Source organism: Dermacentor variabilis, chromosome 5, assembly GCF_050947875.1.
Source record: "Dermacentor variabilis isolate Ectoservices chromosome 5, ASM5094787v1, whole genome shotgun sequence".
Lineage (NCBI taxonomy): Eukaryota > Metazoa > Arthropoda > Arachnida > Ixodida > Ixodidae > Dermacentor > Dermacentor variabilis.
The window spans coordinates 82,420,047-82,446,934 of record NC_134572.1 but is presented as its reverse complement, the minus strand read 5'-3'; the positions used below and the strand labels follow the sequence as shown (position 1 = coordinate 82,446,934).

Here is a 26,888-nt window from a genome sequence, read left to right as displayed (position 1 = left end):
ATTTGAGCGTCTTCGCAGTTGCGTACCACACCTCTGCTCGGTGTGCTGCTGCCATCTCCTCTCTTGGTGTCTGACGCCCAGGCTGATGCAATGACCTTCATACTTGGTTTCGCTGACGTGACCGTATTTGTGGTTGTCATTTGCGTGCTCCTGTACGCGTAAGTATAGTATCATTTCTTGATGCCATTGTTTCCTAAAAAAAATGCGTGAGCGTTCCTTTTTGATGCCGCTGATTTTGTTTCGTTTGTTTACAGTAGTCTCTTTAGCCTTGGAATTGATACGAAAACGCAGACTCCAACACGAGCGCTTGTGTCCTCGTGTTCGCTCTCAAAATGTGCTTCGCGGCACATACTCGTTTTCTGAAGGAATCGATATGCCACTTAAATAAACAAACCTAGCCATGATATAAAGAGCAGTGTCATTTCTCATTGCCCACTACGTGCATCACTACTCCACGGTTTTATTGCCGGAATCAACCTGCCGTGGTTGCTTAGTGGCTCTGGTGTTGCGCTGCTAAGCACGAGGTCCCGGGATCAAATCCCGACCACTGCGGCCGCATTTCGACGGGGGCGAAATTCAAAAACACCCGTGTGCTTAGATTTAAGTGCACGTTAAATAACTACAGGTGATCAAAATTAATCCGGAGTCCTCCACTACGGCGTGCCTCATAAGCAGATCCTGGTTCTGGCTCGTAAAACCCCATAATTAAAGAAAAGAAATGACCGGAATTGTTGATTTATTGCGTAAGAAAATGCACATCTTTAACTATCTCTTCACACATGTGCATTTATTTAGCTTACAGCGCAGGACGTTCTAAAGCAGACTTTTTCATTTTTAATTAGTATCGCGTGCTTTACCGTAAATTACATAAGAGGCTGCCAATGTTTCATGAACACAATACCGTCGTCATCAATCAACCAGTAACCTTACGTAGCACTATTCACCTATCTCGTGAAGAGGGATGCTTGTGGCAGTTTAACAACGGGTAAGTCCGGTATTCTCTACATCACCACTCTGTACTAATCAGCTGCTTAAGTGAAAAATCACCTGCACTTGCTGTTAGTATACTAGGAGTCAAAATAATTTACTTTATGCACTATTCTTAACTGTCTGTTATTGTCTGTACTCGTTAAACTTTGCTTCGTTCTTGCTTATTTGTATGTATCGCTGTATTTCTATGTCAGCTCTGTGATTTCGCTATTCTACTCTTTATAGTATTTTCCATTTTCAGCTAAGTTTTAATGCGTTAGCTGCACATTCACGTTGCATTGCACTAAAAACGTTTTTTTAGCGTTTGTCAATATTCCGTAACTTACTTTGTAATGCTGTTTGTATATACGGTGATCTCATGTCCACAGGTTTCGCTTCTGCATCATGCAATCATGCGTGTTCATGTATTGTAAAAAGAAAAGAAAAAGACTACCACAAGCAATAAACTGAAGGAGTCAAGGTCCTGTTGTGGCTTGGGTTCAGCGTTTGGAAACTTTTGCCTAGCTGCACACTCTGAAATTCCTATTTTTTATTCACTGGCCTCTGTGTGTCGCCCATTCCAGCGTTCATCGTTCACGTGTCATCAAATTCATGCCTTCTTGCACAGTGCACAGTATAATCTGTATATTTGAAGGAATATGAGTCAGTGTTGTATATAAGCGTCGAACTTCCTGTAAAGAAACTGAATGGCATAAAAGAAATGATTCAGTTGTGTTACAATGCAAACTATGTTGCGCAAGCTCTGGTTTTATGTTCTCGAGGACTTGTCTAATTCGGCTGTAGAATTAGTCCTGTCATTACCCTCCGTTTTTTTTACCCAGTTTAACCTCGCTTTTTTTTTTTTTGGTTGGGGAGTGATGTATTGTAATGTTAGCCCCTCTTATGCCTACTTCTTGGACTTGCTTTTTTTGCAGTTTCTTATATTCACTTTCCCCTGTTGTCGAAGTATCTAAAGCTATGCCTTCGATGGGTTTCTTTGGCACGGAATTTCATAAAGTAACCCAGATTACACAAAGCCTTTAAGAGGAAGCTTTATCTCGGGCCCAACTCCGACGCGGCCTATTCAAATACATTTAAAACGCAAGAACGTTTTTTCTGAGATCACCCGTGGACCGATTTTAATGAAGTTTGTTGCATGTGAGAAAGAAACTTAAATTCTAGCGACTGTTGAAAGCGGAATTTCGATTTACGTCCTGAATTCCGTTAAAATAAACTTCAAATATTCGAAAGTATGAAAAAAATAGAAGCACGAAGTTTACAAATTCATAACTCTGCATCAAAAACAGATATTGCGGTTCTGTAAACGGCATCCGTTAGACCATAAAAAGCGGACAAATTCTATATGTCATTTTACAGCTTACGTGAATTTATTACGTTGTTTACAAAGGTTCTGCAAAAGCTGTATTTACATATTACTGTGTTTTGCAAAGTCATGTGTAACATATAAATTTTGTCCGCCTTACATTTGCTATTACATGCAATTCACAGAATTGTATTATCAGTTTTCGTTGCTGAGTTACAGAGTTGTAAACCTGATAGTTTCGTTCTTTTTGAAAATTTTCCACATTTGCCATTTTTTAATAATAAAATAAAAACCTAAATCAAGAATTCGTAACAAACAGTCACTAGATTTTAAGTTTTTCTTTTAAATGCAATAAACCTCTTCAAATTTGGTGAAGTGGTTGCCGAGAAAAACGAATTCTCTTTTTACATGTATTTAGATAGGAGCGTCCGAGCTAAAGCTTCCTCCTAAGTCTTCGCGAAAAAATACACTCGTCTGGGTCGGCCAACAATTTAGAGTGATAAAGCCGTCGACAGGACTTATTGCAAGTTTAGTATGAAAACAATAGACGCTTACACTAAAACGGCGAAGTGACTCTGGGTTGATTCGAAAAGTTGACAGAGCTTCTAGCATCTTAAGTGGAGAAAAAAGGATAGAAAGAGAACGAGATTAATGAAAGGTGAAAATGTCAGCAGTGCTATATATGCAAGGCTTGCTACTTCAGATAAGCTGTTTGAGATGGCACGGAGAAGAGAATACAGGATGAGGAAAAGACGAAAGCAAAAATAAAAGAAATAATATTTAGGAAACCAAGAATAAATAATTGAAGCCCAGATTACTAACAAAAGTTCGTAAAATGTGTTCGAGACCTCACAGGGGTAAGTATACCAGCAGGGACATCGCGGCTCGCATTCCGTCCCCACTTCGTTCACGAGGCCCTAAAAAATCACTAGCCCTTCCTTATTTGTCCAAGTGTGCTAAGTAAATTCATTGATATTGACCGCATGGGGGTATAGCGGAGACTGCAGAGCCACTATACCACTGCCTGATCACAGGGGGAAATGCGTTTTTTGGAAAAGTGTGATTGAGTAACTTTATTGCCTTTAAAATGCCGCTGGAGGCATACCAACATGAAATCCTCTTTATAGATTACTATGGTTCGCGCAACTATTTCACTTCCTGTTATCTTTTTGACTAAGCGAATTCAGTGCGCACTTCGGGATGCTGAATTTCTATGAACATCCGCTTAGATGATTTAGTAATATGAACGTATGCTTATAACGGCGGAAACAACATTAAAATGTTATTTGTCAACCTGTGAACATAGCCACACAAACATAATTAAAATACACTTAAGTACTTACCTACAATTCAGCTTTACTGCAAAGCAGTCTTACTACTTATAACGATTGATCACGCGTCTGTCACGGTCATAACTACTAACCCAATTTCGGGTAGATTTCGCGTCTGGTAACGGTTATATTATTCATACCGGCGTGTTTATGCACTCATAAAGAACAAAAACACAAAGTGACAGACACGAGCTTTAAACTTCCAACTGCGTAGGATGAAGTTCGAGTACCAAACATGATATGACGTACTTACAGTTTGGTTACTGCCCATGGAGTGACAGGGAAAAAAATCACATAGCAACTGAATCAGTAGGACGTGACGATAACACGTAGGGAACGCAATAAAAGCCCAAAAGTAGGCCACACGCAGGACTGATACATGCAGGACTCGAAGGATGCAAGACAAATAAAATAAGGTTGGAAGTTCACGCATAAAACAGGCGATATGGATTACTCCACTCGTTCAAGTTATATTGCATGACTTATTGCATTTCACAACACAGTAGCCACAGTGCAAAGAATGTTTTGTGGTGTATAGCAGAGTTGAGAAAGTTACCATTTCATTTTTTTTTCATATCTCCCGCGTCTGCTCGCGAGAATAAAGTATGCAACGATTCTTGATTCATTAAGAACGAGGCGATGGCAGCATGAATTATATAGAAAGTAAATACACGTTGATGATATTAAGAGGAGAAAATGGTGTCACGCAGGTCACACTACGCGTAATAAAAATTACCGATGTAATATCATACAGCAAAAATAATTGATGTTAGGAGAAGGAAAATGCTAGCGAAAGTGACGGAAAATTATATAATGTGAAATTTCAGGCTTAGACTGCAGTCGGCTGACGCAAGATTAGGTAATTAGATATCACTTTGTGTGACGGAAATTATCTGTAAGAGAAAGTGTCGTGATCTTGTATGATGTGGAGAAAGGGAAATAATGTCAATATTTTGTTTATGGGCTGTGTTTGATAGAGACTATTGAGACGGAAAAACATGTATCGATATCTTCGAGTAAATAATTTTAATCTTGGCAGAGACTACGGACGTTTCTTATATCCTGCTGCTTGCATTTCCTATTGTAGGTATGCTGCAAAGAACAGGAACTTCTGGAAAAACCAGAATGTCCCCCAGGAAGAGTTCTCATTAGTATTTGGACCAGCTAGAAGGCTGCTGTTAAAGGTAAAATTGGTTTCCCGGCATGGTATACAGCGGCGTTCAAGTGCCAAGTGTGCGCGAACTCTTGAGCACCGACATATGTGGATATCGGCTCTGCTGATATCTTGTAAAGAAGCAGTCAGCCTCTTTGAGCTATTGCGCGACCAATGCTAGCTTGCAATATAAAATAAATATAAGATCACAAACGGGGAAAAAATGGGAACCTAATAGAGTTATGGCAGTATACGGACAAGTCTTTCAACTATCACATGTGACTGTGCAGGAATGTTCACAAATATTGACGCTTCCATTTTTCAGCCAATGGCCTTAAGTGACCAGGAAAGGTATCAGAAGATGGGAAAGCTCTTTGGGTAAGCTTATTCATATATATAGACAAAGACGCATAGGTAGCATTGGTGTTTGTCATCGCGTCACTTACAGAGCATACTTTGCTGTTTCAATGTGGTTTTTGTGCGTCCATCCAAACTCAACTTCAATGTTTGTAGCAAACAATTTGTTTTCTGTGAATCAAACGTACAACCAGTGTCATTTTAATCGGCTGTTTACAGTTATACAATATTGACATTGGTGTTGTCATATGGTGCTTCCCATTGCACTGTGGAAAGATTTGACGGTGATAACAGACAGAGTGTCGTAAACTCTGCTGCATCTTTACCACGCGAAAAAGAGATCAAACGATAGTTCAAACACGATTCACTTTTTTCACGCAGTGTTGCACAATATCAGCGTTCGATTTCGTAGTCATTTGCAGAAGTTGTTTCAGCACATTGTGTTTGTGTAGGTGCCTTCTCTAACGAGTGTATACGTTTCTATGTATGTGAAGCGTTATTTTCTACAACCGTTTGGTTAAAACACATAAGATGAGCATGTTTTATAACCGTTATAACCTCTAACAAGGCCCAACAACTCCTTCTGGTGGCGAATAATGTATCGGAGTTCTGCTTAGTTTCGTCCTGCGTTGGGCAAAGCTGGCATTTGGGAACTTTCACCTGCGGCGTTGTATCAGCAAGTTTTTGGAACAGTTATACTAAAATTTGCTCCAGTTAAAAATTTTTTACTGCGCCTCAAGGGCCATGTAAACACGGTTTTACATAATGTGCCCTATGAAGTAAAACTATTTCAATCTATTTTTATTCTATTCTCCTGGCGTCAAATTCACGTAACCAACAATGCCAGCGTCGGGAGGCGACTCGCAGCGTTGTTTGAACAGGCCAATAAGACTCTCACCTCGTTTATAGGAGGTCAGCTTCGTATGCTTTCAAAGCGAATAGCATTGCCTTACTTGACAGGTTTATGTTATATAAATGGCTGGCCATAGCCAAGGAACATGCAGAAGGGGAGAGGTTCTAGGTGGGGCCGGGGCTAGCATAGCCAAAGTAGATAATCTGATGAGGAGGGCGGTGCCAGCGTCTTCAATTGGCCCGATTATTCTTAGCTTTAGGTGCCCGGTAGAAAATTGTGCTGGCGTGCAACGGAAGGGTAAAAACGCAGCTAAAACGGATCCTCAGCTAAGAAAATTTGGCAGACCGTTATCGCGTACGTGCTGACACGGCTCGGAAACGTTATACTGTCAAGCAATATCTTTTAGGATACTGAAATAAATATATTCTCCATGGCAGCTCCGAGTAGTCAATACCAGAGCGATCGACGGTCAGGCATTTTCTGTTCATTTCAGAACGGTGCAGTCTCCTGCTATTCCGAAAAAAAAAAGACGTTTTGTGCGGCATATTATTGCATCTTTAATGTGTGCCCGTCACTGTGACGTGCTGAGTGTTCGCGGTTTTGTGACGACGCGTGACAGACAGGTAAAATGGGTGCATCCGGAAAACTTTTGACCAATTGTGGAGGGCTGATTGCCAAATGGAATAGCAAAGTCTCGAATAACTAAGTTGTTGCAACCAAGGGGTGGGTGAAAACAGAAATTAACGTTAATCAAATGCGACTTCACTATTTCGCGGCGTCAATTTTACAAGGGCAACATGTGCCGTAAAGCGAATAATAAAAAAGTGAAATAGCGCAAGTTTGTTGCTTATTTATTAGAATAACGTGACTTCTTTTTTTGTGCGCGTCCGCCTAGTCAAGTACTCCACCCACCTGAAGAGGCCGAGCGGGGCTTTACGTCTGAGACGATACATAAGAGAGGCTCCTAAAAATACACCTGGGCTATATATATTCACAAAAACGTCTTACGCTGTAAGTGTTCGCAAGAAAAACATTCAGCCAATCCTGACACTGTAGATATCATTAGCGAAGCCTTCTCGCCAGTGGTAAAGAGCACTTACAAACGAAAAGCTTTGCGAATTCGACCCCTGATACGTTTCTACGCAACTATAACATACTAGTATTACACGAATGCAAAAATAACTGCGGCAAGACTTGCCTTATGCGTCGAAGGACAATGGGAGTTTATCCTTTGAATTTATTTAAAAAGGAATTAGAAGTATTGTGCAATGTGTTTTTTACGGTACAAGAAGATAGTATAACGCACCACTGGGCTTGGTCTGGTAGCTCTCAGGTGCCTTGATGGTTGTATGATGCGCCATTATATGCGGGCTTGCGAAAGCTGCAGCTCTAGGTCTGTACTTAATGCATGTTGACTTCAACGCAGCGTCTACGAAGGAGGAAAACCAAAACTTGTGGTAGCTGAGCCGGATTTGGTGAAGCAGGTTCTCGTGAAGGACTTCTTCATGTTGCCAAACCGAAGAGTGGGTTGACTTTACCTTTTGTTACTTCTCAAACGCATCAAAATTAGCACGCACCATAAAGCAGAGTCGGCCGCACCAGCGACAGCGGTAGAGTTCTTACAGCAGAGATCGATGCGTCCGTCCTCGTGTTTGCTGCCAACTTATCCAAAGCAAGACTCATAAGCGACGTGCGATCATAGCAGCGCGAACTAAAATATGCGCACAAGGAAAGAGACACACGGGGACAAGCGCTAGTCCCCGCGTGTTTTTTCTTTGCGCACATGTCTTAGTTCGCGCTCATATGACCTTATGATGCAAAACCAACTGGCCCAATATTGCACCTCATAAGCGCAATGCGAGTAGAACTATGTGAACAAAAGCGCAAGAATTGAAGTGCACGAAGCTTGATATATGTAGCCTTGATCAAACTTTCTTAATAAACGTGGGTCCTCTGCCGAAACGTCGAAAATAAAAGTGTTGTGTTTTTCAACGCGGATTTCTTTAAACCGTTTAACAGTTGCCAGGAACTGCTGTTTTAACGCGATAGCGTTAAGGAGCTCGTGTCGCAGAAAAGCCGGTGTCGTCGGCGTCGGTGTCGGGTGTCGGCGTCGGCGTCCGCGGCGTTGGCCGTGAGCGATAAATCATGGCAGGCACTTCATAAATAAAAAGCAACTTCCAAGATGGGCTGGGTGGGAATCGAACCAGGGTCTCCGGAGTGCGAGACGGAGACGCTACCACTCAGCCACGAGTTCGATGCTTGAAAGCGGTACAAAAGCGCGTCTAGTGAATGCGGTGTTGCCTTAGAAACGAGCCGTAGAAAGTTATACTGCGGTGTATATCGGTAATTATGAGCATGTAACTTACAGAAGTCCCATTTACACGAATAGCGAAGTACGTTTCCGCTACATTTCTTATGCGCTTACCACACACGCAGAGCCATCTTGCGGCAAACAATAGACCCCCTCCTCTCAATGTACGGCGCTGCCCCGACAGTTGGCGCGCCGCGCGCGCATTGGGGCTGTGCGCGCACCGGTGCCAGGCGCCTCGCGTCCCCGACTCCCTCTCCCCTGACGACGCTTCGCCGTGCTCCCACACGGGTTGCAGAATCAAGCGCCGTTCCTTTCTTTAGATTACTATCTATCTATCTCTCTGCCCGTGCCGATCACGACGTTTGGCTGGCGTAGATCGTTTCCCCCTCCGAGACACCGAGTTCTTTGCTTCGTTCCGTTTGTTCAGGCGCGCGTTTCGTTGCCGCGCCGAACGCTGCGTTGCTCGACGCTCACCGCGTGATAGGTGGGCGCAGAGTCCGATGCGGGGCGCCTCGTAAGTGATCACTGTCTCAGCGCATTGTCTTACACCCCTTGGCGGGTCGACGGCAACGCTGTCGCGTTCCACTCTTGAAGGCGAAGCTTAAGCGTCCTCCAATTTTATATATATATATATATATATATATATATATATATATATATATATATATATATATATATATATATATATATATATAGAATTAAAGGTGTGCTAAGAAGGAATGAGAGATGAATACGTGCACTAAGAAGGGGCTTGGCTGTGCGATTGATTTCTTTGAATGCGCTCGCTTGAAAACAAACACTGTATACGGTGCGCGGCCATGATATTATCGTACTTGGACTTTATGCGAAACATCACGGCGACGCCAACGGTCACATCGATGGCGGAAATGCGCCCAGAGTGTCCATATATTGTCATGGCAATAAAGATGCTGAAGTGATTCGTAAAGTTTAAAGCATATATATTTATATAGCGTGGCTGAAGGAAGCTTGTCTAAAGCGTGAGTGACAGGAGTGATAATCGTAAATATTGTTGAAGTGTCGTAATGAGCTGACGATAGCGGCTGTACTAAAAAGCGTTTCAACTTATTCATATAGAACAAGAAAATTGGCCAAATTATGCCATTTTTTATTGGTTTAAGTAATTAACGGAAAGTTTGGCGCCGGCTACTGCTCTTCGGATGGCAAGCAAAAAATAGGAGCACTAAAGGAATGAAAAGTACCGGAGACGCTCAGCAGCTTTGTATAGGTGTTTTAAAAATAAAATTGCCCGATAGCAGAAAAATTAAAGAAACGTATATTGAACTTCGCGCTCGAATTTCGCTTCTACTCGCCGAATTGAGCAATAATGTATTTTCTCAGGCTGTGCTATTCTAGTTTTGTATTAACGTGTCGTTTTCGTTCGATTTCAGGCGCACGCTATCTCCGACCCAATTTTCGACAACATGATGGCATTGGCACCCTTAGAAATTTGGAGAAAGACCAGGCCAGCCGTGAGCCCTGCGTTCTCGACGGGAAAGTTGAGAAAGGTACCACAGGAGTGCATTTCGGCAATTGTACTATAGCTACGCTCAGCATCGTACCTCAGCGGTTGTAGTGGGGCTCACGCTATAGCAGCTGGCTACGCCATTACAAAAATTATAGAAATTTCGTTGTGTTTTTTGTAACCTTTTTATTGCCTCCAATAGGCTTTTTGTTGAGATGAAGTTCATATGAATAGTTCAATAAATAGCATACCTTAACTTTGCGAGGGCAGAACTCTGATTCTGGGTCACGTCGTTCTTATTCTGAATGGAGCTAAAATGAAGTACGTGCGGTCTCTGCCAAAGGTTTTGAAGGCACTCTACATTTGCACAGATGCTGAGGTGCTTTAGAAACGTTGTCACCTACCGCGGTGGCTTAACGGCAGCTAAGCACGAGATCGCGGGGTCAAATCCCGGCCGCGGCGGCCATACTTCGATGGGAGCGACATGTGAAAACGCTCGTGTTTCGTGAAGTGGGGCACGTTAAAGATCCCCTGGTGGTCAAAATCGATCCGGAGTCTCTCAATACGGCCTGCCTGATAATCAAATAGCGGTTTTGACACGTAAAAAAAAACCCGCAAAATTCAATTAAGAAACGTCGTCACAACTTCACCATGATGATCATGCAAACTATCTCTTTATGGCTGTAAAATTAGTGTTCTGGTCGACACTATTACAATGCGGCTCATGTCATTTTTTTTCAATAATGTTTCCACGATCACACTGTGCGCCGCAGAATGTGGCTGCAGAATTCAGGAGAGCACTGAAAACTGGCATTTAGTGCAGACAGAAATGTGCGAGGCACGACTTTTTATACTTTTGTTTTGCTACTTAAAGCCCTGAGCTGCTGGCGTTCCTGCTATTCAGCATGCTGCCCTTATTGCCACAGTTCGGAAATGCACCTCTGATAGCAATACCAGAAGAAGAGTTGGATTAAATTCAGCTATACAAAGGTGATTTACATAATGATTCTGTGCTTACTTTTTTTTGCAGATGAATGTTTTAATTCAGGACTGCGCGAGGGCTACCTGCAAGCACTTAAAGGCAGCGGCAGAACAGCAGCTCGACGTTGACGTCAAGCAGTAAGTATGGTGACCGTAAAGTTCCTGCTCTATTATTGCGAATAACATTATTGTCATTGTCAGAGCATTTTCTTTCGGCTATTTATCTAACCCTTTCCGTGGGCCGATCCTGAAGATCGTACAGCATAAAAATGTGGGCCGATCCCGAAGACAGTACACTAAAAACGTGCGCTGATCCCGCTGATCGTGCAGTTTAAGAGCATAACCTCGTTCACGGCGCTCTTCGGTACAAAAAACAAATACTTTGAATATTTTTTTGAACTCGTTTTCGTATCGAAAAGAATGCTATTCGCATATTTAGTTAACGCAGATAGATTCCGCCTGATTTTTTTATTTTGCTGTTCTTTTTTACCTATAACGCAACCAAAGTTTGCGTTTTGGAGTTACTGAGAGCAGGGCAACGTTAAACCATGGCACAGACAACTATTTTTCGTTACATTTCTTAACCTGTTATTATATATTTCCTGATTCGAACTTTGTTTTATTCTCTTTTTTGCGCAAATTGAGACATTTGTTGCTATTTATTAATTTCTGAGTGTTTGGTCAGTCTCCCTTGTGGGTATGTTCAATGTGTTAAGGAATCAATATTAATACCAGCAATGGTAAACTGTGTATTCTAGCGCAATTTATTTCGAAGAGGGCACGTGCTGCATCAGGGTCCTTCCACAGATTAAGTTCTGTAATGCTGCGCGCGCAATATGTAAAATAAAAAATCTTCACGTTTGTCCTTTTTCTTTACATTTAGAGTGCTATTTGTTTAATTTGGCCATTTATTGCAAGTCATATGTACTAAAATATTTTCAAGATAACGAAAAACATGCACATCAATCGGAAGTTAAGTTACTTATGTGCTCATACTATAAATTTGGAAGTGCGAAATAGCAAACAACAAACGAGAAAAAAAAAGCGGACAGGACATGCACATGCATCATTTCTGCTTCCGTTGGGTTGTCTACGTATGTTGAGCTGCGCCGATACTTTTGCAGCACAAAATGCATGCAGCCCTGTGTGACGCATGTACCGCAACATTGACTTGTTAAAATTGTTTGCTGTTAAGGAAAAGGTATAGTAATCTTAAACATCAGGCTTAAGTTTGTCTTCCCTAAGCATCTTACCAGTTCCAACTTAAGCAGCTGATCAATGAAGGAACCGACTTGACCCTCCACGGCTTTTGGTTGTCTATTCTCAGGCCCAGGTGAAAAGAAGTGTCAAGGCTATCCCAGCCCGAATCATTTGAAAACAATCTTCCAACCCGTGATAATGATTGCGGGCAAGGAAGCGGAAACACGGGAGTATAAGTACACGTGTGTATCGTCGGAGAAAGGAGTTCATGGCTTGAAGGATAGCTAGAGGTCAGAAGGCAGCGAGGCTGGCAGGGACTCAGCTAAGGATATAGTGTCCAGCTTTGCACTTGAAAGCAATATAGTATAACGCTGATTTCAGGCTATTTGTTCAGTCTATGCCCTTTTTAGCTATTTCAAGCATCTTAACTTTCTTCACTGAAGTGCGCCAATGAACTCCGTGCAGACGTGTACTTTCGTATCGTTTGATGGCGCACTGACCGGCTTCATAGCATTCGGCGCTTCATTGGTTCCGGTTTGACCTGGGCTTACGTAAGGTATCTGTGCTCCTCGTGAAATAACTATCACATTCGCGTCCATTAAGCAACCGCAGTTTGGGGCAGTCGCCTGGGAACGGTAGTCTGTGCAAGATGGTTTGTCACGTCGGATAAACTTGGTAGATTTGTTCACTGTAGAAGACGTACAACACAGCTGGGAAAGCTATGCACTCTCAATAACTTATCGTTTTCTGTATTTATACTACCATGTTATGTAGCAGTGCTAGCCTGGCAGCTGTTTGAGGCAGAGCCAAGAAATGGCAAAACGAAGCAATACACATGAAATGAATACATGTCATGGGGAGCAACATGATTTTCGCCACAATAAAGTTAGGACGTCGAAGTAAAGTAACATATTATGGCTCAATAAACAAAATTGGGCTCTCCATTTCTCTCTCTACTCAGGCACGTACGCTCCCTCTAATGTCTATTTTTTTCTCTCTCTCTTGTCCCTACGAACGTAATGCCAAAAACGTTGCGAGTGAATTGCTTCAACAGCTACAGAGGTCAAGCTCATCGTAACTACGCAGACGATTTTCATTAACTACAGATTCGTTCTTTTTATGTTCAGAGAAGTAATTTCCCTTTAGCGGGAGCGATAAGTTGCACTCAGCATTGCTGCTGACCTTTTGATTTAGACGAGTAGCATCATTTCAATCGCTCCTCCTACATTTCGGTACGCATTCATGTCAATTACTTGACAGGTTTTACGGTCACTACTCGCTGGACGTGATCGCGAGATGTGCGTTCGGGACAACGCTCGACTCTCACACGGATGCCACGAACGAGTTTGTAACGCAGGCTAGGAAGGCGTTCTCGGCGAGGGTGTCATGGAAAGTCCTTCTCGTAGGTAAGTTTTGTTCCAGTTAATGAAGTGCATGGCTGAAGCGGACGTTTTATGAGAACTCGCGCACTGCTAAAAGCGATGGAATATATTTGTGTCGTTGCGATTGTTTTCGTTTGTGTGTGTGTGTTTGCGTGCGCCCTTTTAGCGAAGTTATGTCCCACGATACAATACCGTAAATGACGACTGTAGCTCCGTTGTAGTGGTGTCTTGGTGTCTCGACTTTACTTCTTCACTTTTCGGTCGAACACTCCAGCTTACTTGACTTCATCTCTCAACTTCTGGGATGATACACAACACGGGGCAGATCTATAAAGATTTGTCTCTCTTCTGAAGAGCGTTTGCCATTGGTCGGTGCAAGTTGATCAGTTGTGAAACCCGTTCAAAGAGCAATAAAGGTGGTGGGTTATCAGGAAGCCGTACGTGAAAATAGCCCATATTTACATGCGCTCTCACATCGTGAGCTTGTCTCACACAACAGCTATTCGTGATCGTCTGGCACAGTGGCGTAGCAACGGGGGGGGGGGGGGGGGGGGGAGTGCGCCGGGGGCCGTGGGCCCCGGGTGCAAAGGGCCAGCGAGCGAGGGGGGGGGGTGTTATATACGTCTGCAGACACCCCACTTTCTGCCGGCTACACCCGGGGGGGGGGGGGGGCGACTGAAGACCTATGGGCCCCGGCTGCCAGGCGACCTAGCTACGCCAGTGGTCTGGCACCTCGGTGGTCGCAGTGGTATTTCACGTAGTTCGACGATCCAAAGCAATACGTAGGCATGCGAGGGCTCCGGAGCCCTTTTGATCACGTGTAATTATTAAACTTGTGCCAATTTCCGATTACGTGCCTTTTCTCCTCTCCCCCCCCCCCTCCCAAGCCAGAGAAGTGGACAGCAAGGCTATGACATCGGCTACCACAATAGCCGGCTAGCGGTCTTGGTCAGTGCTTCCACAAAGTGAGCTTATGAATGTGGGCTAGCTAGAATTTACGAAGTAATTCGCGCACTATGCAGTTGGTTTAAAAGGAGTTCCACCGGTAATGCGGTAAAGGCCGGTGGAAAAGGCTGTTCTTACGAAATAAGGCCTTCTTGAATTGGGTGTCAAATACGTTGCCGTATGGGCATCGAACATTTAGATAATTTCTTCTTAACTTTTGCACCTTTCATTTGACGGCATCTAACCACTGTTTCCGATTTCCAGTGCTCTTTCCTGAGCTGGTCAAGTATTTGAAGCTCAACATATCGAGAGGCGGTCCGGCTCAATACTTCAAAGAAGTGTGCCAGCGCATTATCAGTGACAGACGCGAGAATGGCAAGGTTTGTAATAATATTTGAATTACCATGACTCACTGGTTGTGGCTGACAGCCAGCCGCAATGTCCACACCTGTATTCATAGACACGGACGTTTTTATCTCTCAATCCAACAACTGACCTCCTCACTCTCATAAACTTAAAAAAATTATGGTGTATTACGGGCCAAAACCACGACGTGATTATGAGGCACGCTTTATAGGGGGGAACTCCGGAATAATGCGACCACCTGGGGTTCTTTAACGTGCACCTAAGTCCAAGTACGAGCGCGTTCTTGGAATTTCGCCCCCATTAGAATGTGGCCGCCGCGGCCGGTGATCAAACCCGCCACCTCGAACTCAGCAGCGCAACGCCATATTTAGGCTGAATTCTAACAGTTCTTAACACTCCCAATCTGGGAGCGGATTCGCGGTAATATCAGGCGTTTCGCTCCACCGTTATCGCACCATAAATATAGAAAAATTCATATTTCGGTTGCTGCTCCAAGCGGGCGGGCTACACGCAGTGCAGCGCTTCACTTCACCGCAACGCAGGTTTGCGGGCGCAGACAATTGGCTTCTTCGAATATGCAGTCCCGAACTGTCCGAAAACCGTGCATGGCTTCCGGTCTGACGAGCTCTGACAGAAGAGCACGTCACAGTCCCGTGATCCAGTTGTAGGGGACTGTCCGAGGTTTCACTCGAAAGCATCGTGTCACCCTCTGGGCTGTCCTTGTCAACTCGTAGCTACTCGCAAATAACGCCACTACTCAGCGGATTCATTAACTGTGGCCTCCGATATGGTGCAGCCTCGGAAGCCACGTGATTGACACAATTGACCATAGCGCTTGCATAATGCAATAGCAGCCTGAGCGCATAGAAGGTGTCTCAAAGCGAAGTTTACGGCGCACTCTCGCTCTCCGTTCTGCTTAATTGCTGTAATTAGGCTAGCTCATTGCCTGCAAAATTTAAGCAGAATTTCCACACTTGTACTCAAAATCGCGATCTTTCCACGTCGCTATACCGCATAAAGCGCCCATCGATATCCTCAAAGCTCGTGAGACCGTCTACAAAACGCCCCATGGGTATCTAGGACAGAGCGCGTGTAGACCGTCTACTAATCCTGCACGTCAGAACGCAAACGCTCGAACTTGGCAGCATAACGGATAATCGGTGAAGATTCCACCAACCAAGCTACCAGAGTGAAATAGCCACATGAGATATGATATGCTTCTTCGCACTCCAGCTTAACTCACCTGAAAAGCGAAGTCCACCTGTTTACTACACATGCAGCAATGAGCATGACAGATTCAGCGATGCGCATCAAGAAAAGCAAGCTGGTGCTTCTGCTCGCTGTGCTTGTCTCCTAAAGAAACACGAAGACTAAAGATGCGGCAATTTCACGGCTCATCAAAAGCTAGCATGATAGCACACAAAGCGCCGATGCAACAGACGCGATAGCCGAGTGCACAATATTTACCGCCTGGAAAGCGCAAAGTACGCAGAAGCACACGGCACCTTTCACAACAAGGCGGCAAACGCCGCGCACATGCTTTTCAGACAGCTGCTAGCTGCTTGCACTGGTCCAAGTAAAATCTGCTGAGAGCTCAGAGTCTGCGGACAGCCCGCGACTTCCGGTCCGCGAAAAACGAACGCAATTCTAGCAGCCCTTGGGCTGGTGGGCGGAGTTTCCAAAGCTGTCCGAGCAACATCGAATGCGGCACAGCAGTCCCAAGCAGTCCAGGACTGTCAGGAACTGTTAATCGAAGAGGCCTAACGTTACAGACAACATGACGCCACGCATCCAGGCGTTACTGCGCCTGCGCAGTAACGCCTGGAGGCGCAGGCCGTAAAGCCGTACTACGGCGCCTGGAGGCGCAGTACTGCGCCTGCGCAGCTTTGTTTCGATGCGCAGCCGCTCGCTACAAGGCGCTTCGCGGAGCACAGCCACACGTTTCCGTGTTTCCTCTAAGTGCGAGCAACATAGTGATTGTGTGCAATTAGTTTTCTTGCTGTGTTTTGTGAGTACTAGCAGTCTTTTTCTTCGAATGATTGACGACGTCTGGGTTCTACATGATTTCGGCTTTTGCTATGCTTAGAAAGTCCACTAACAATGCCGGCAGCAAAACACACTATGTCTGCATGCGGGAACTACAACGTTGTTTACACAATCCTACCCCTCACTGACATTGTGCCTATTTTCAGCGTCAAGAAGATTTCCTTCAGCTTATGATAGACGCGCAAGATGGCAAGCTAACTGCTTCTGAAGAAACTCCAGCCGACCTGGAGACCAAGATGTTCGATGTTGGAACGGATACAAAGCCGGAGTCCACGATTTCCACAAAACGTAAGTGCAGCTATAGTCCCAGTTTGTATTTTATTTCACTTTTCTATTAAGTGTATCATTGCTGGATAGCTATTTTCTGAATAATATTAGTAAGACATGAAACTTTAACGAAACATTAGAAGCTTTAGTTGTCATGACAGCCTGGATATCTTCCCTTAGCCAGTTGAGTTAACCTGCCTGTGGGGCATTATTACGCAACAGAATTATCCTCAAGGTTTGAGAAAAGAGATTTGCCTCAACAAAGCTGGCCATCCTAAAGTCTTACCATGAGAACCACACTGGGAAATTGTGCGTGAAGGCTTGTGTGAGCAGTTTTCAGCACTCACATCGCGAGTTTTTCGCAATGAATTACACGCTACACTTTAACTCTTGCTTGCAGGTCTCACTGAAGTGGAAGCAATGGCCCAATGCGTGCTCTTTTTTCTGGCTGGCTTAGAAACCACTTCTTCGACCTTAGCATTTGCCACGTACCATCTTGCTTTGAACCCTGATGTGCAAGAGAAGCTGAGAAAAGAAGTCGACGAATGCATGGCGGCACACGTAAGTAGTTTGTGAGTTTGGGTGATCGACCAGTACTTGAAAATACAGTGACTATGGCAAAAAAACTACACCGGTAACTGACTAAAGATGATAAATATTGTCTTATGTTCTTGGCCTTCAAGTGAAACTTGGCGTAATACTCAACAGAAAAGCAAAGCTGCGATGAGTAGGGTATGTCACGGAAATAAAGAAAAAAAAAGGAAAAGAACTAAAGTGATTGCCACATAGATAGGCAAGCGAGCCCTCGAAATTGCGAAATAAATGTTGGTAACATGAGGTACTGGTAACCGTACTGCAATAAACCATTTTTCTTGCTTTCAGAATTCACAGAGCCCACCTCCAGCTGCATGGTTTGCTAGCAACGTTATTTATTATTGACGTAAAGAGAGATAAATTAGAATACGGCAGAAATATAGAACACTGAAAGGGCCCCATGACGAGGCTTTCAATATGGTGTAAATTTCGACTCCCTGCTATCTTTCGATACCTCGCTTGAACACTTCTATGTCAATGGCATCAGTGTACGCATATAGTTCACCGAGTGAGTCTATAGAGTGAATAAGTTAATCTAGGGTGTTGACGAGTGCATCGACGCACTTGCAGCGTACTCGAATATGATCTAACGCACTCCACCACAGCAAGCTGGGCATTTTGATTTCTCTTATGCAATGGCGCTTATACTACCTGCACCGCAGAGCGCATTTGAATTAGCCAAGGCGAGAGGGAAATCACAGGCAAATAAGAGCCAATGTTTGCGAAATCTTGTCAGCAGTACTTGTAACTCCCAACATTTGGCTGCATTCGTGGCAAGAGGATAGTCCAAGTGCCCAAGAATAAGGAATCTTGTTCTCGAACAACTAAATTAACGCGTGAGTTCTCGCTTTGCGCCGAGTAAAGCAAAGATAAGTGCACAATGACGAGCGCCAGTAGTTAAAGCTGTACTGCGCAAAGCGAATTCTCGCGCGTTAATTTAGCTGGACACTTGAATTTAAGAACCAGATTAGTTGACGCGTGTACTTAGACCCCTTTCACTTGTGCGCGCTCAGTCAACTCTATCAAAAGATTCAGTGAGTGCAGCGGTGCCAGCACTTTTAATAAGCGCCTTATTGTTAAGGCAAGTTTTGTTTCCTTCTTTTCTAATACGAATCAACATCAAACACGAATCGCATGTACATACAGGTACTTACGTGCAGTCGACCGATTCTTGAGCAGTACTGCGCGAGGGGCGAATAGCCGGTCGCTCAGCGCCTTCTAACCGCTCGATGCGACACGATCAGCAGGAGTAGCGCATGCGCACCAAGTTCCCTCATAGTCGTTATCTCCAGTAAGCCGGGGAGCTTGCACCGAGTTAATCGTGCCAGGGGATGTGTCGTGCTGGTGGAAAAAAAGCCTAGCAGATGAAACTTGGGCTTCCAGTGAATTCAGTGCGCATGCGCTCCTCTTGCTGATCTCATCGCTTCGCGCGGTTAGAAGGCACTGACCGGTCGGCTAGTCGCCGCTCGCGCGGTACTGTCAAAGAATCGGTAGAGTGTAAACAGGTCACAATTAAGGTCAACATCAAACGTTAATCAGTACATCCGCCCTAGTAGGCACATTACGTGTCATTACTCAGAGGTACGGCGTTTAATGTCTGCATATGCTTTCATTATGAAGTATCTAGCGTAAAACTATTTGACTAGCTATCTATATTTACAAGCTATCTATACTATATTCGACTAGCTATCTTGTTCTCTGTCGAAGAGTCCTGAATAGGAAGCATTAAAATCTGAACATAAACCTTTATATTTCTTTGACGCATTGCGCTAACGTATAGAGAACATTATATATATATATATATATATATATTTTTTTTTTCTGAATAATGTTGCAGGGTCCTGAGCCAAGTCTGGACGTCATATCAAAGTTAAAGTACCTGCACTGCGTTGTGTCGGAAACACTACGCCTTTATCCACCTGCCACAAGGTAAGTATTTCATGTTAGTTGCGCTCAAGGAACCGCCGCATTCTTGGGGATGAATATGTAAAGGTTTTTGTTCACAAAGTATTGTTTGCCATTAGCCGGCCACTTTTGCCAATATCCAGGACTGACCGCAAATTCCTGTTAATAACAATTTTAGCGTAAAAGCTTCTTATGAATACGGATTGTGAATAGCCTAGTCCATGCCTTTATGAAATGTAGCAGATACAGGTAGCACTAGTGTTTTTTTCTATGGCGCCTTCGCTTATATTAAAACCGTACATCATGCGCACGGATTTAATCTATTTTAATCCTGCCGTTGCATGAACGTTCCTAAACGGCAATAAAAAGCAATAGTAAGGAAGTTTTAACTGACGGAACATTCTTTGGTGATGTCATTTTCATTCATTGGAATATAAAAAATGGTTTATTAATAATGGCAGAAATTGACGGCCGCACTTCCCTTTTATAAAAAAAAAAGCGAACTGCTCTAAAATCTGAACGCTGGCACATCAGCGAGCCATCACGGATTTTCACGTGTTTTCTTGTATTCGGGCAGCTTTGGCGAATGAAGGATTCTCAAAAATTTCCAACTTGAATATATGTTTTCATTAGGATCAATATATTTGTTTACCTGATAAAGGAATAACTATAGCCGATGATACGCTGCCGAAGCCATGACGTTAAGGTGAACTGGCGCGAAAATTACAAGGTTGGCGCGTCGCCGCCGGTCTTTTACTTTCGCGTCTTTACGGGCTTCTCATATCTCCCATCACAATAAGCATGGCCTTTTTAGTATTGAAGGAGGGCAATTTATCAACGCAGACAAGATTATCATTTTTCTTTCGTGTGCCTTTAAGAGTGATTGTTCCAAAATCTTTTGTTGCAATTTAACTATGCAACCGTAATGCTGCGTTATCGTTCCCACAACCACGATATAAGGCTGTTGTTCAATAGCATGTTAATTTTTTGCGTGTAGTGCATCCTTTGCATTCTCCATTTTGAAAGTTTGTGATGTTTTGCGACGAAAACGTGCCAGTACAATTTATTAAAATTTCCGTGCTACTGTGAATTACATTTGAGACATTTTTTTCTCAATATATTGATGAATTTTATAGATACTCTTAACACGTGAGGCAAGAAATAAAAAAAAACGACTACATAAATATGTATCATAGAGAGCGAGTAGTCGCATTCTTCACTTTTCTACGTGGTGAATTATTTATTACAGCCAGTTTGTGTATCTATAGGAAAACACACTTGTTCGCCTCAATGTATCGCGCCTCATCGAATGTAATCCGTATTGACAAATCAAGTTTGCGTTGGAAAACATGCAATAATGACTTTAATGTTATTTCTTTGTGATTTTTTTCACACATTCAGGCTCGAACGCTACGCGGTCGAGGACTACGTGCTCGGTAAAACCGGCATCAAGATTCCCAAGAACAGTTCCGTCATCGTTCCCATATACGCCATTCATCGCGATCCTGCTGCATTTCCCGACCCGGAAAACTTCGTGCCGGAAAGGTAAGGGACCGATGCACAAGCAACAATTCTATCCAGTTTTCCTACCTGTTCACCAAAGGGAAACACCGCTACCTATTTGTCCGTGTTCATACGTTTCTCTGCATTCTTGCTGCCAACACCAGTGATCAGGTATTCTGGAACCATTGAATGAGTTGCGCGTACGCCAGCGTCAAGTCAAGCAATAAATGGCAGCTTCTCACTGTCTCAACGCTTTTACGTCGCTCCATAAAATGCTGAGTAACGCAAGATGCAGTGCGCATCAGTTAACAATTATTCTAGCATGGTTTTTATTTATAGTGTCTTTAGTATTTCTGCCGCAATGAATCGCTACCAACTAGACCAAGTTGTCGTTTTTTGAGGCTTTCATCGATAGTGTATATTATTATTGGAGCTAATTATATAGAATGCTTCGTGGGACACCAACTTGTTTTTGTATACTTGAAACATTTGCTGTTGGCGCTGGTTGCTGCCGGTTCTTCCATGAAACAAAGCTGACAAAAACGGCGATCTCGGTGTCATTTCTTGGAAGAAGCAGCAGTAATTCACCCCCCTCTCCCCTTTTTGTCTATTTTTCTACGTCCTTTAACTTACTCTACGCGTCCGCTTAATACTCTCCCATTGGGGGTTGAGGAGAGTGAGTCATCCATAAACGCTGTTATTTCCTTGACGAAGACAAGCGTTTTTGTCGAAACATTGGTCACAAGAACGCCCGTTGTTCGCCCACTTGAAGCCTAAATCTTAGTTTCTCGTTTTGCACTTATTTAACAAACTATTACCGACGCTAAAGATTTTCAAAATTTCTTGCGTTCTGAAGGCTGCAAAAAGAGCATCTTTGCATTGCCGAAAAGGCTTTATTATTGGTAGAAAATGACCTCCAGAAGTGTGAAAGCGACGCATTCAGACCGATCTCGTAACTCTTGTCACGAGTTAACTGATGTGAAGTTTTACACTCTAAGTAGTGTTTGGAATTGAACAGGATCTCGTTAAACTTGGCACGCCTCGTTTTGGACATGCATGCTAACATTTCACCAACTGACGCGATCTTGAGTCACAGGTATGGATGAAGATCTTTCTCACTGCTGCTTGTTTTTTGCGTGCCAACTCTCATAAGCTGCAATTGTGACGACGCAAGACAGTGATTACGAAACTATAGGCTTATGGAAGCCTTCATCCTCGCTGGCAGTGACGTTAACGAAAGTGCCGCTATCTGTTTTTTTTCCGTTTCAATATTCAGATTCAGCGAAGAGAACGTGGAGTCGATACAACCGTACACGTACCTTCCTTTCGGAGCTGGGCCAAGGAACTGCATAGGAATGCGCCTGGCGCTGCAGTCCGTCAAATTGTGCTTGATTCACTCCCTGCACAGCGCCCAATTCGTGCGCACGGAGAAGACAAAGGTATAGAAGTGTTCTATAGTCCAGTGTCGCCGGCTATCCACAAATGTTTCGGCCACAAGCCTTTCAGTGTCAACGAGCGCCCAAGGGCAGGGATTCTATACCAGAACAACCAGAGTTTCGCGTGGTCGTGAGCCGGAAGTAACCTTTAATTCATCATCTTTCGCAACTATTTAAGCTATGTAAGTTGCGAACCGAAATTGCCGTTCTGAATCTGTGCCGAAGCACAGGTTATGCATGCGACGATACTGCACTTTTTTTTTTCTTTTTGTGGCGGAAAGTTTGCTGGAACGCTTGCCAAGATTCGGATATGGGGGTTCGTATAAACGGCAAAATATCGGCCAAGATGATGTCATGAAATGGAGTTTAATTCTAAACAGCTTCTCTAAATCACATCATCACATTTTCTGAGTTGCACTTTTTCCATTGCATAGTCACATGATCTAGAGGAGGTGTAGACATAAAGATTGCCGTGCCGCGATTTACGCACGAGAGATGGCCGAATCGGTTCGACTACTGACGATATGGTTTCGCTATGAGATGCACGTGTGCTAGATCCGATCAATGCATAGGTCTCATTTTCTAGGGACATTGCAAGTAAAGCGTAGGATGTTTTGCATACGGGATCCGGTAACGCATATTGACTCTGTGGACCATGCGCCCGTCGTACGGTGCCATCACGTGATGATGACAGGGATATTTATTGGCATTCCCTTCGAAATAGGGCGGCGATAAATAGTCAACTAGCCTGCTTGAGCTACATGCATATCAGTCTAGTATCTTGCCTCTCTGTCCGTGACATGTCGCACTTCATTAATACCACTATCACTATACAGTAGCTATATTTATGCCAGAAACGACTCCGGTTTTATCAAGTCCTTTCCGGCATTTTTTCCTACTAATACTTTGAGCGTCCCTTATTTTTCTCTACCACTCACCATTTAATTCTTCCATCCGATTTGAAACCCAGCACTTCTGGAAGGTGGGCGTTCCCTACAGGTATTGCCGGATGAATATCTAGGCATTCCGTTACGATGCGCTGAGTCAGTTAAGAACTTTCTTTCTTTCTTTGATGTTTTTGCAGGCACGCGCGCTCCATCCTTTTGTGAAAATTCACTCCGGTATGTTTTTGTCCTCATGCAGCCAGCTCGGGCCTCGAATAGCAAGGCACTGCGGTTTGTGTTATTTGAACGAATTTTTCCTAGTGATTTCTTTCTTGGCAACTTTGTAAATCTTCATGTTGCCATCATTTGCATTCAATTTACCGTCTCTGTTTCTCTGTGATGATGATGATTTATTGGCGACCCCCTTGGAAACGGGGCAGTGACAAATAGTCACCTAGCCTGCTTGAGTTAATCAGGTGTGTATGCTCTACATCCTTTGATTTTAGCATTTTTGTATACAATTTTGTAATCCTTTTTGCTCTTCTTCACATCTTCTCGGTGTCTCTGCGCTTTAGTTAACAACACAATCTGCGGCGCAGACTACGGCCGTGTCATGTATAGCAGACGACAGTGCTGGGGTGAAATGCAGGGCGCCCGCTGCCATCAGGCATTCTGACGCAATGTTAAAGCTTGCACCTTTAATTAGTTGGCTTTGTGAACGTTACTTTGTGAACAGTGTGCCACCAGCAACACTGCTCGCTTGTTTATGAGCTGAAGACACATGAATAAGATATAAATGGGGCCTATAATAATATGCACTCACCAAGAATAAAAGAAAAATAAGGAACATGACGTTTCGGGTCCCGTATCGGTCCCTTGATCACTATGAAGCTAGGCACCAGCATGTTTCTTCGCCAGTCACACGAGTTTTCGTCGAACGCTTGACTGGAGGATTAAAATGTAGCGCCACTGAAACATCCAGAGCGCTGACAATAGCCAGCCCATGCACCACGAAGAGTGCTTGCCGAGTGCGAGAGTACCTTGTATTCGGCTCGGCTTTTGTTTCCTTTGGTTGCATTCATCTCGTAAAGTCGTATTAAGTTATGGAGATAGGTGTAGGCTTAATATTTAAAGCTCTCTAAATAAAAAGAAAATCGCACTGTCTGAAATTGATTCAGCGAACGCTGATCGTGTAGCACGCATGACACTTCACCTGTACGAAGTTTTCCCGGTTTTGGTAATGCAGTTATCCGCAGCACCACACCTTGCCTGCGCTTGAGCTTGTTTCAAATTTTATTAATCATTCGCGTGCACAAACGGTTGGCAAAATTTGAAACTATCTGATATTTCCTAACGTATTACACTCAAGGCACCAGCTAAAGACGACATTTTTTTGCAGTACCTTTGTAAATGCTTTCGATGTTATAAATAAACTCGATAAAAGCAATAGAACAATGTGCTGTGTACGTGGATATGTAGAATCAGTCAGTAACACTATGGACATTATATATGTAGGCATAGTAACATGTTCCAGACACAAGGAAAGAATAAAGGTAACACAAGTAAATAGTATCGCTTTTCTAAAAATACAATGCAATGTATGTTGGGTGCAACACCTTGTTAAATGGGATGAATGGCAGTTTAAAATCAGGCTTGTTAAAATAATAAGACGACAGCTGTCTTTTTTCATCTTTGCAGGTTCCAGTAAAGCTTAAGATTGGAATTGGAGTTTTGACTGCGGAAGATTTTACGATCGGAGTACGCCGAAGACCAGCTTGAAACGTATGCGACAAGTGATTTGAAAATGAAACGGAACTTCGGTGCACTCGAAATTTCAAACAGAACAATCTTTACAAGGGTTCGGAGCTGGGCTAGTCGGCTTACGTACAACATGGCGAAGCAGTGAAGACGACGGGTTGGGTGAAACAGACCGAACAACGCTCTGATTCAGGCTCAATCACTCACAGGTAGCGTTTCACGATAAGCCAACAAACAACGACGCGTGCGCGTGCGATGCTCGCACGCGTAAAGCGAAGGTTTTGGGATCGTTCCCCACCTGCGGCAAGTTGTTTTTCATCCAGTTTCGTTGCCATTAATTTATAATTTCTTCAATTCAATTGGTAAGTACAAGTAATTTCCCCTATGTTATCCTTGGCGTCATTGTTTGTTGGCTTCTCATGATATGATTAATAAAAATCGGGTGCTCGGTTAACCCCCTTTCTTCTCGTTCATAGGTAGCGTTGTGCTTTCTGTGTCCTCGGCCATAAGCGCATACTGTATGACTCCAAATAAAAATAATCTGTTGGTAGTCAGCGCAATGTCGTGTTTGTTTCGCCAAGACCCTTTGTCTGCGCCATGCTGAAAGAAATCCGTTCTGAAAATAATAAAAAAAACTATATGGGGAGCGATGTGACGATGCTTGGCGTTCCTGTATAATCTGTCCATAAGGTGCCACATAGAAAGCCTATGACAAAGTAATAATTTACTCCCGCCCACTCGCTCACACGCGCGCACGCACACACATACACACAAACAGAGAGAGACAGAGGGCCATTTCAACTACTGCTGTGTAGTTAGAGTGGATTGGGCAAGACTGCCCATGGAAGAGGGACGGCGCAATATTTTTGAAAATTTGAGTGCTTTTGTGCGAGAGCGCATCAACAGGCAGTGAACAAAGAAGCAGAATTGAAGAATGAGGAAAAAAAGAAAGAAAACAACAGAAATGGACAACTAATGCAAAATGGTCCAAATGGCTTACTCGTAGACTTCGGCCTGAATGTCGACGCCACTTTCTTTGGTGAATGACGATTCAAAGTGACTGAATCAGAGATCTGCGGAAAGCAAATGTTGCGTCAGGTTGCATCGAAGGTCATAAATTACGTGGCACTTCAGCCTGTCAACATGCCGCGGCTACAGGGAAGCAAGTCAGCTATTGAAAGTATATTTTAGTGTGGTCGCTGCTACCATGGTCATGAATAACTAGCTTCCACCCACCTACCTCCCGGATGGTTCTATAATGTGGTATGTTTTGACAGTATCCGTATCAGATATGAGGAACAGTTTCACGTGCCATAAATAATATCCCGTAGAAGTGAATTTTATTGCGAATATTTTTCTTCAAAGTTTTGATATTGAAGTTATGGGTATTCTGTTCTATTTTAATTAAATATTGCTACGAAACAGTATTTGCGATGACAAAGAGGCGAGCAGGGTGAAGACGACGACGATTAGGGGCTAGCGTGGGCTGTTGCTTCTTGGCCAAGTGCGGCGTATTGCCTGGTAAATATACTTGTATATAGATTTCGTCGGCGTCTTCCTATGTAACATATCTGGCGGAGGTACTGGGTATGATCCCAGTACCTCATCACGGAGCTTCGCAGTGGACGGTACGTCGAGCCTTCCTTGATGGCTCCCGGCGACGGCAACTCGACTCCGCTGGCTCCGACACCTGCTGCCATTTCGACGACCTACATCACTCTCCCCGCTCCCCGTAATCCTGGCGTATTCTAGGGCGAAGATGCGGAATACGTCGAGGACTCGATTAGCCTGTACGAACACGTCTGCCGCAATAACCGGTAGGACCCTATTATCATGCTCG

At 43.8% G+C, this 26,888-nt stretch overlaps 1 protein-coding gene across 1 annotated transcript; it reads left to right on the top strand.

The window, feature by feature from the left end:
* Positions 1 to 25,688, top strand: LOC142582883 (cytochrome P450 3A14-like). Its single transcript, XM_075692981.1, has 14 exons — positions 1 to 158; positions 4,712 to 4,808; positions 5,103 to 5,155; positions 7,414 to 7,510; positions 9,708 to 9,824; positions 10,812 to 10,900; positions 13,223 to 13,368; positions 14,554 to 14,669; positions 16,848 to 16,989; positions 17,369 to 17,529; positions 19,400 to 19,491; positions 20,869 to 21,012; positions 22,247 to 22,409; positions 24,989 to 25,688. Exons 1-14 carry the CDS (start codon positions 91 to 93, stop codon positions 25,067 to 25,069), a joined length of 1,566 nt encoding a protein of 521 aa, XP_075549096.1. The 5' UTR covers positions 1 to 90; the 3' UTR covers positions 25,070 to 25,688.
* The last annotated feature ends 1,200 nt before the right edge of the window (positions 25,689 to 26,888 follow it).

Coding starts and splice junctions, on each gene's coding strand:
- LOC142582883 (XM_075692981.1), top strand. CDS start 91: ATGACCTTCATACTTGGTTTCGCTGACGTGACCGTATTTGTGGTTGTC. Junction 159..4,711: donor ATTTGCGTGCTCCTGTACGC/GTAAGTATAGTA, acceptor TTCCTATTGTAG/GTATGCTGCAAAGAACAGGA. Junction 16,990..17,368: donor GTCCACGATTTCCACAAAAC/GTAAGTGCAGCT, acceptor TCTTGCTTGCAG/GTCTCACTGAAGTGGAAGCA.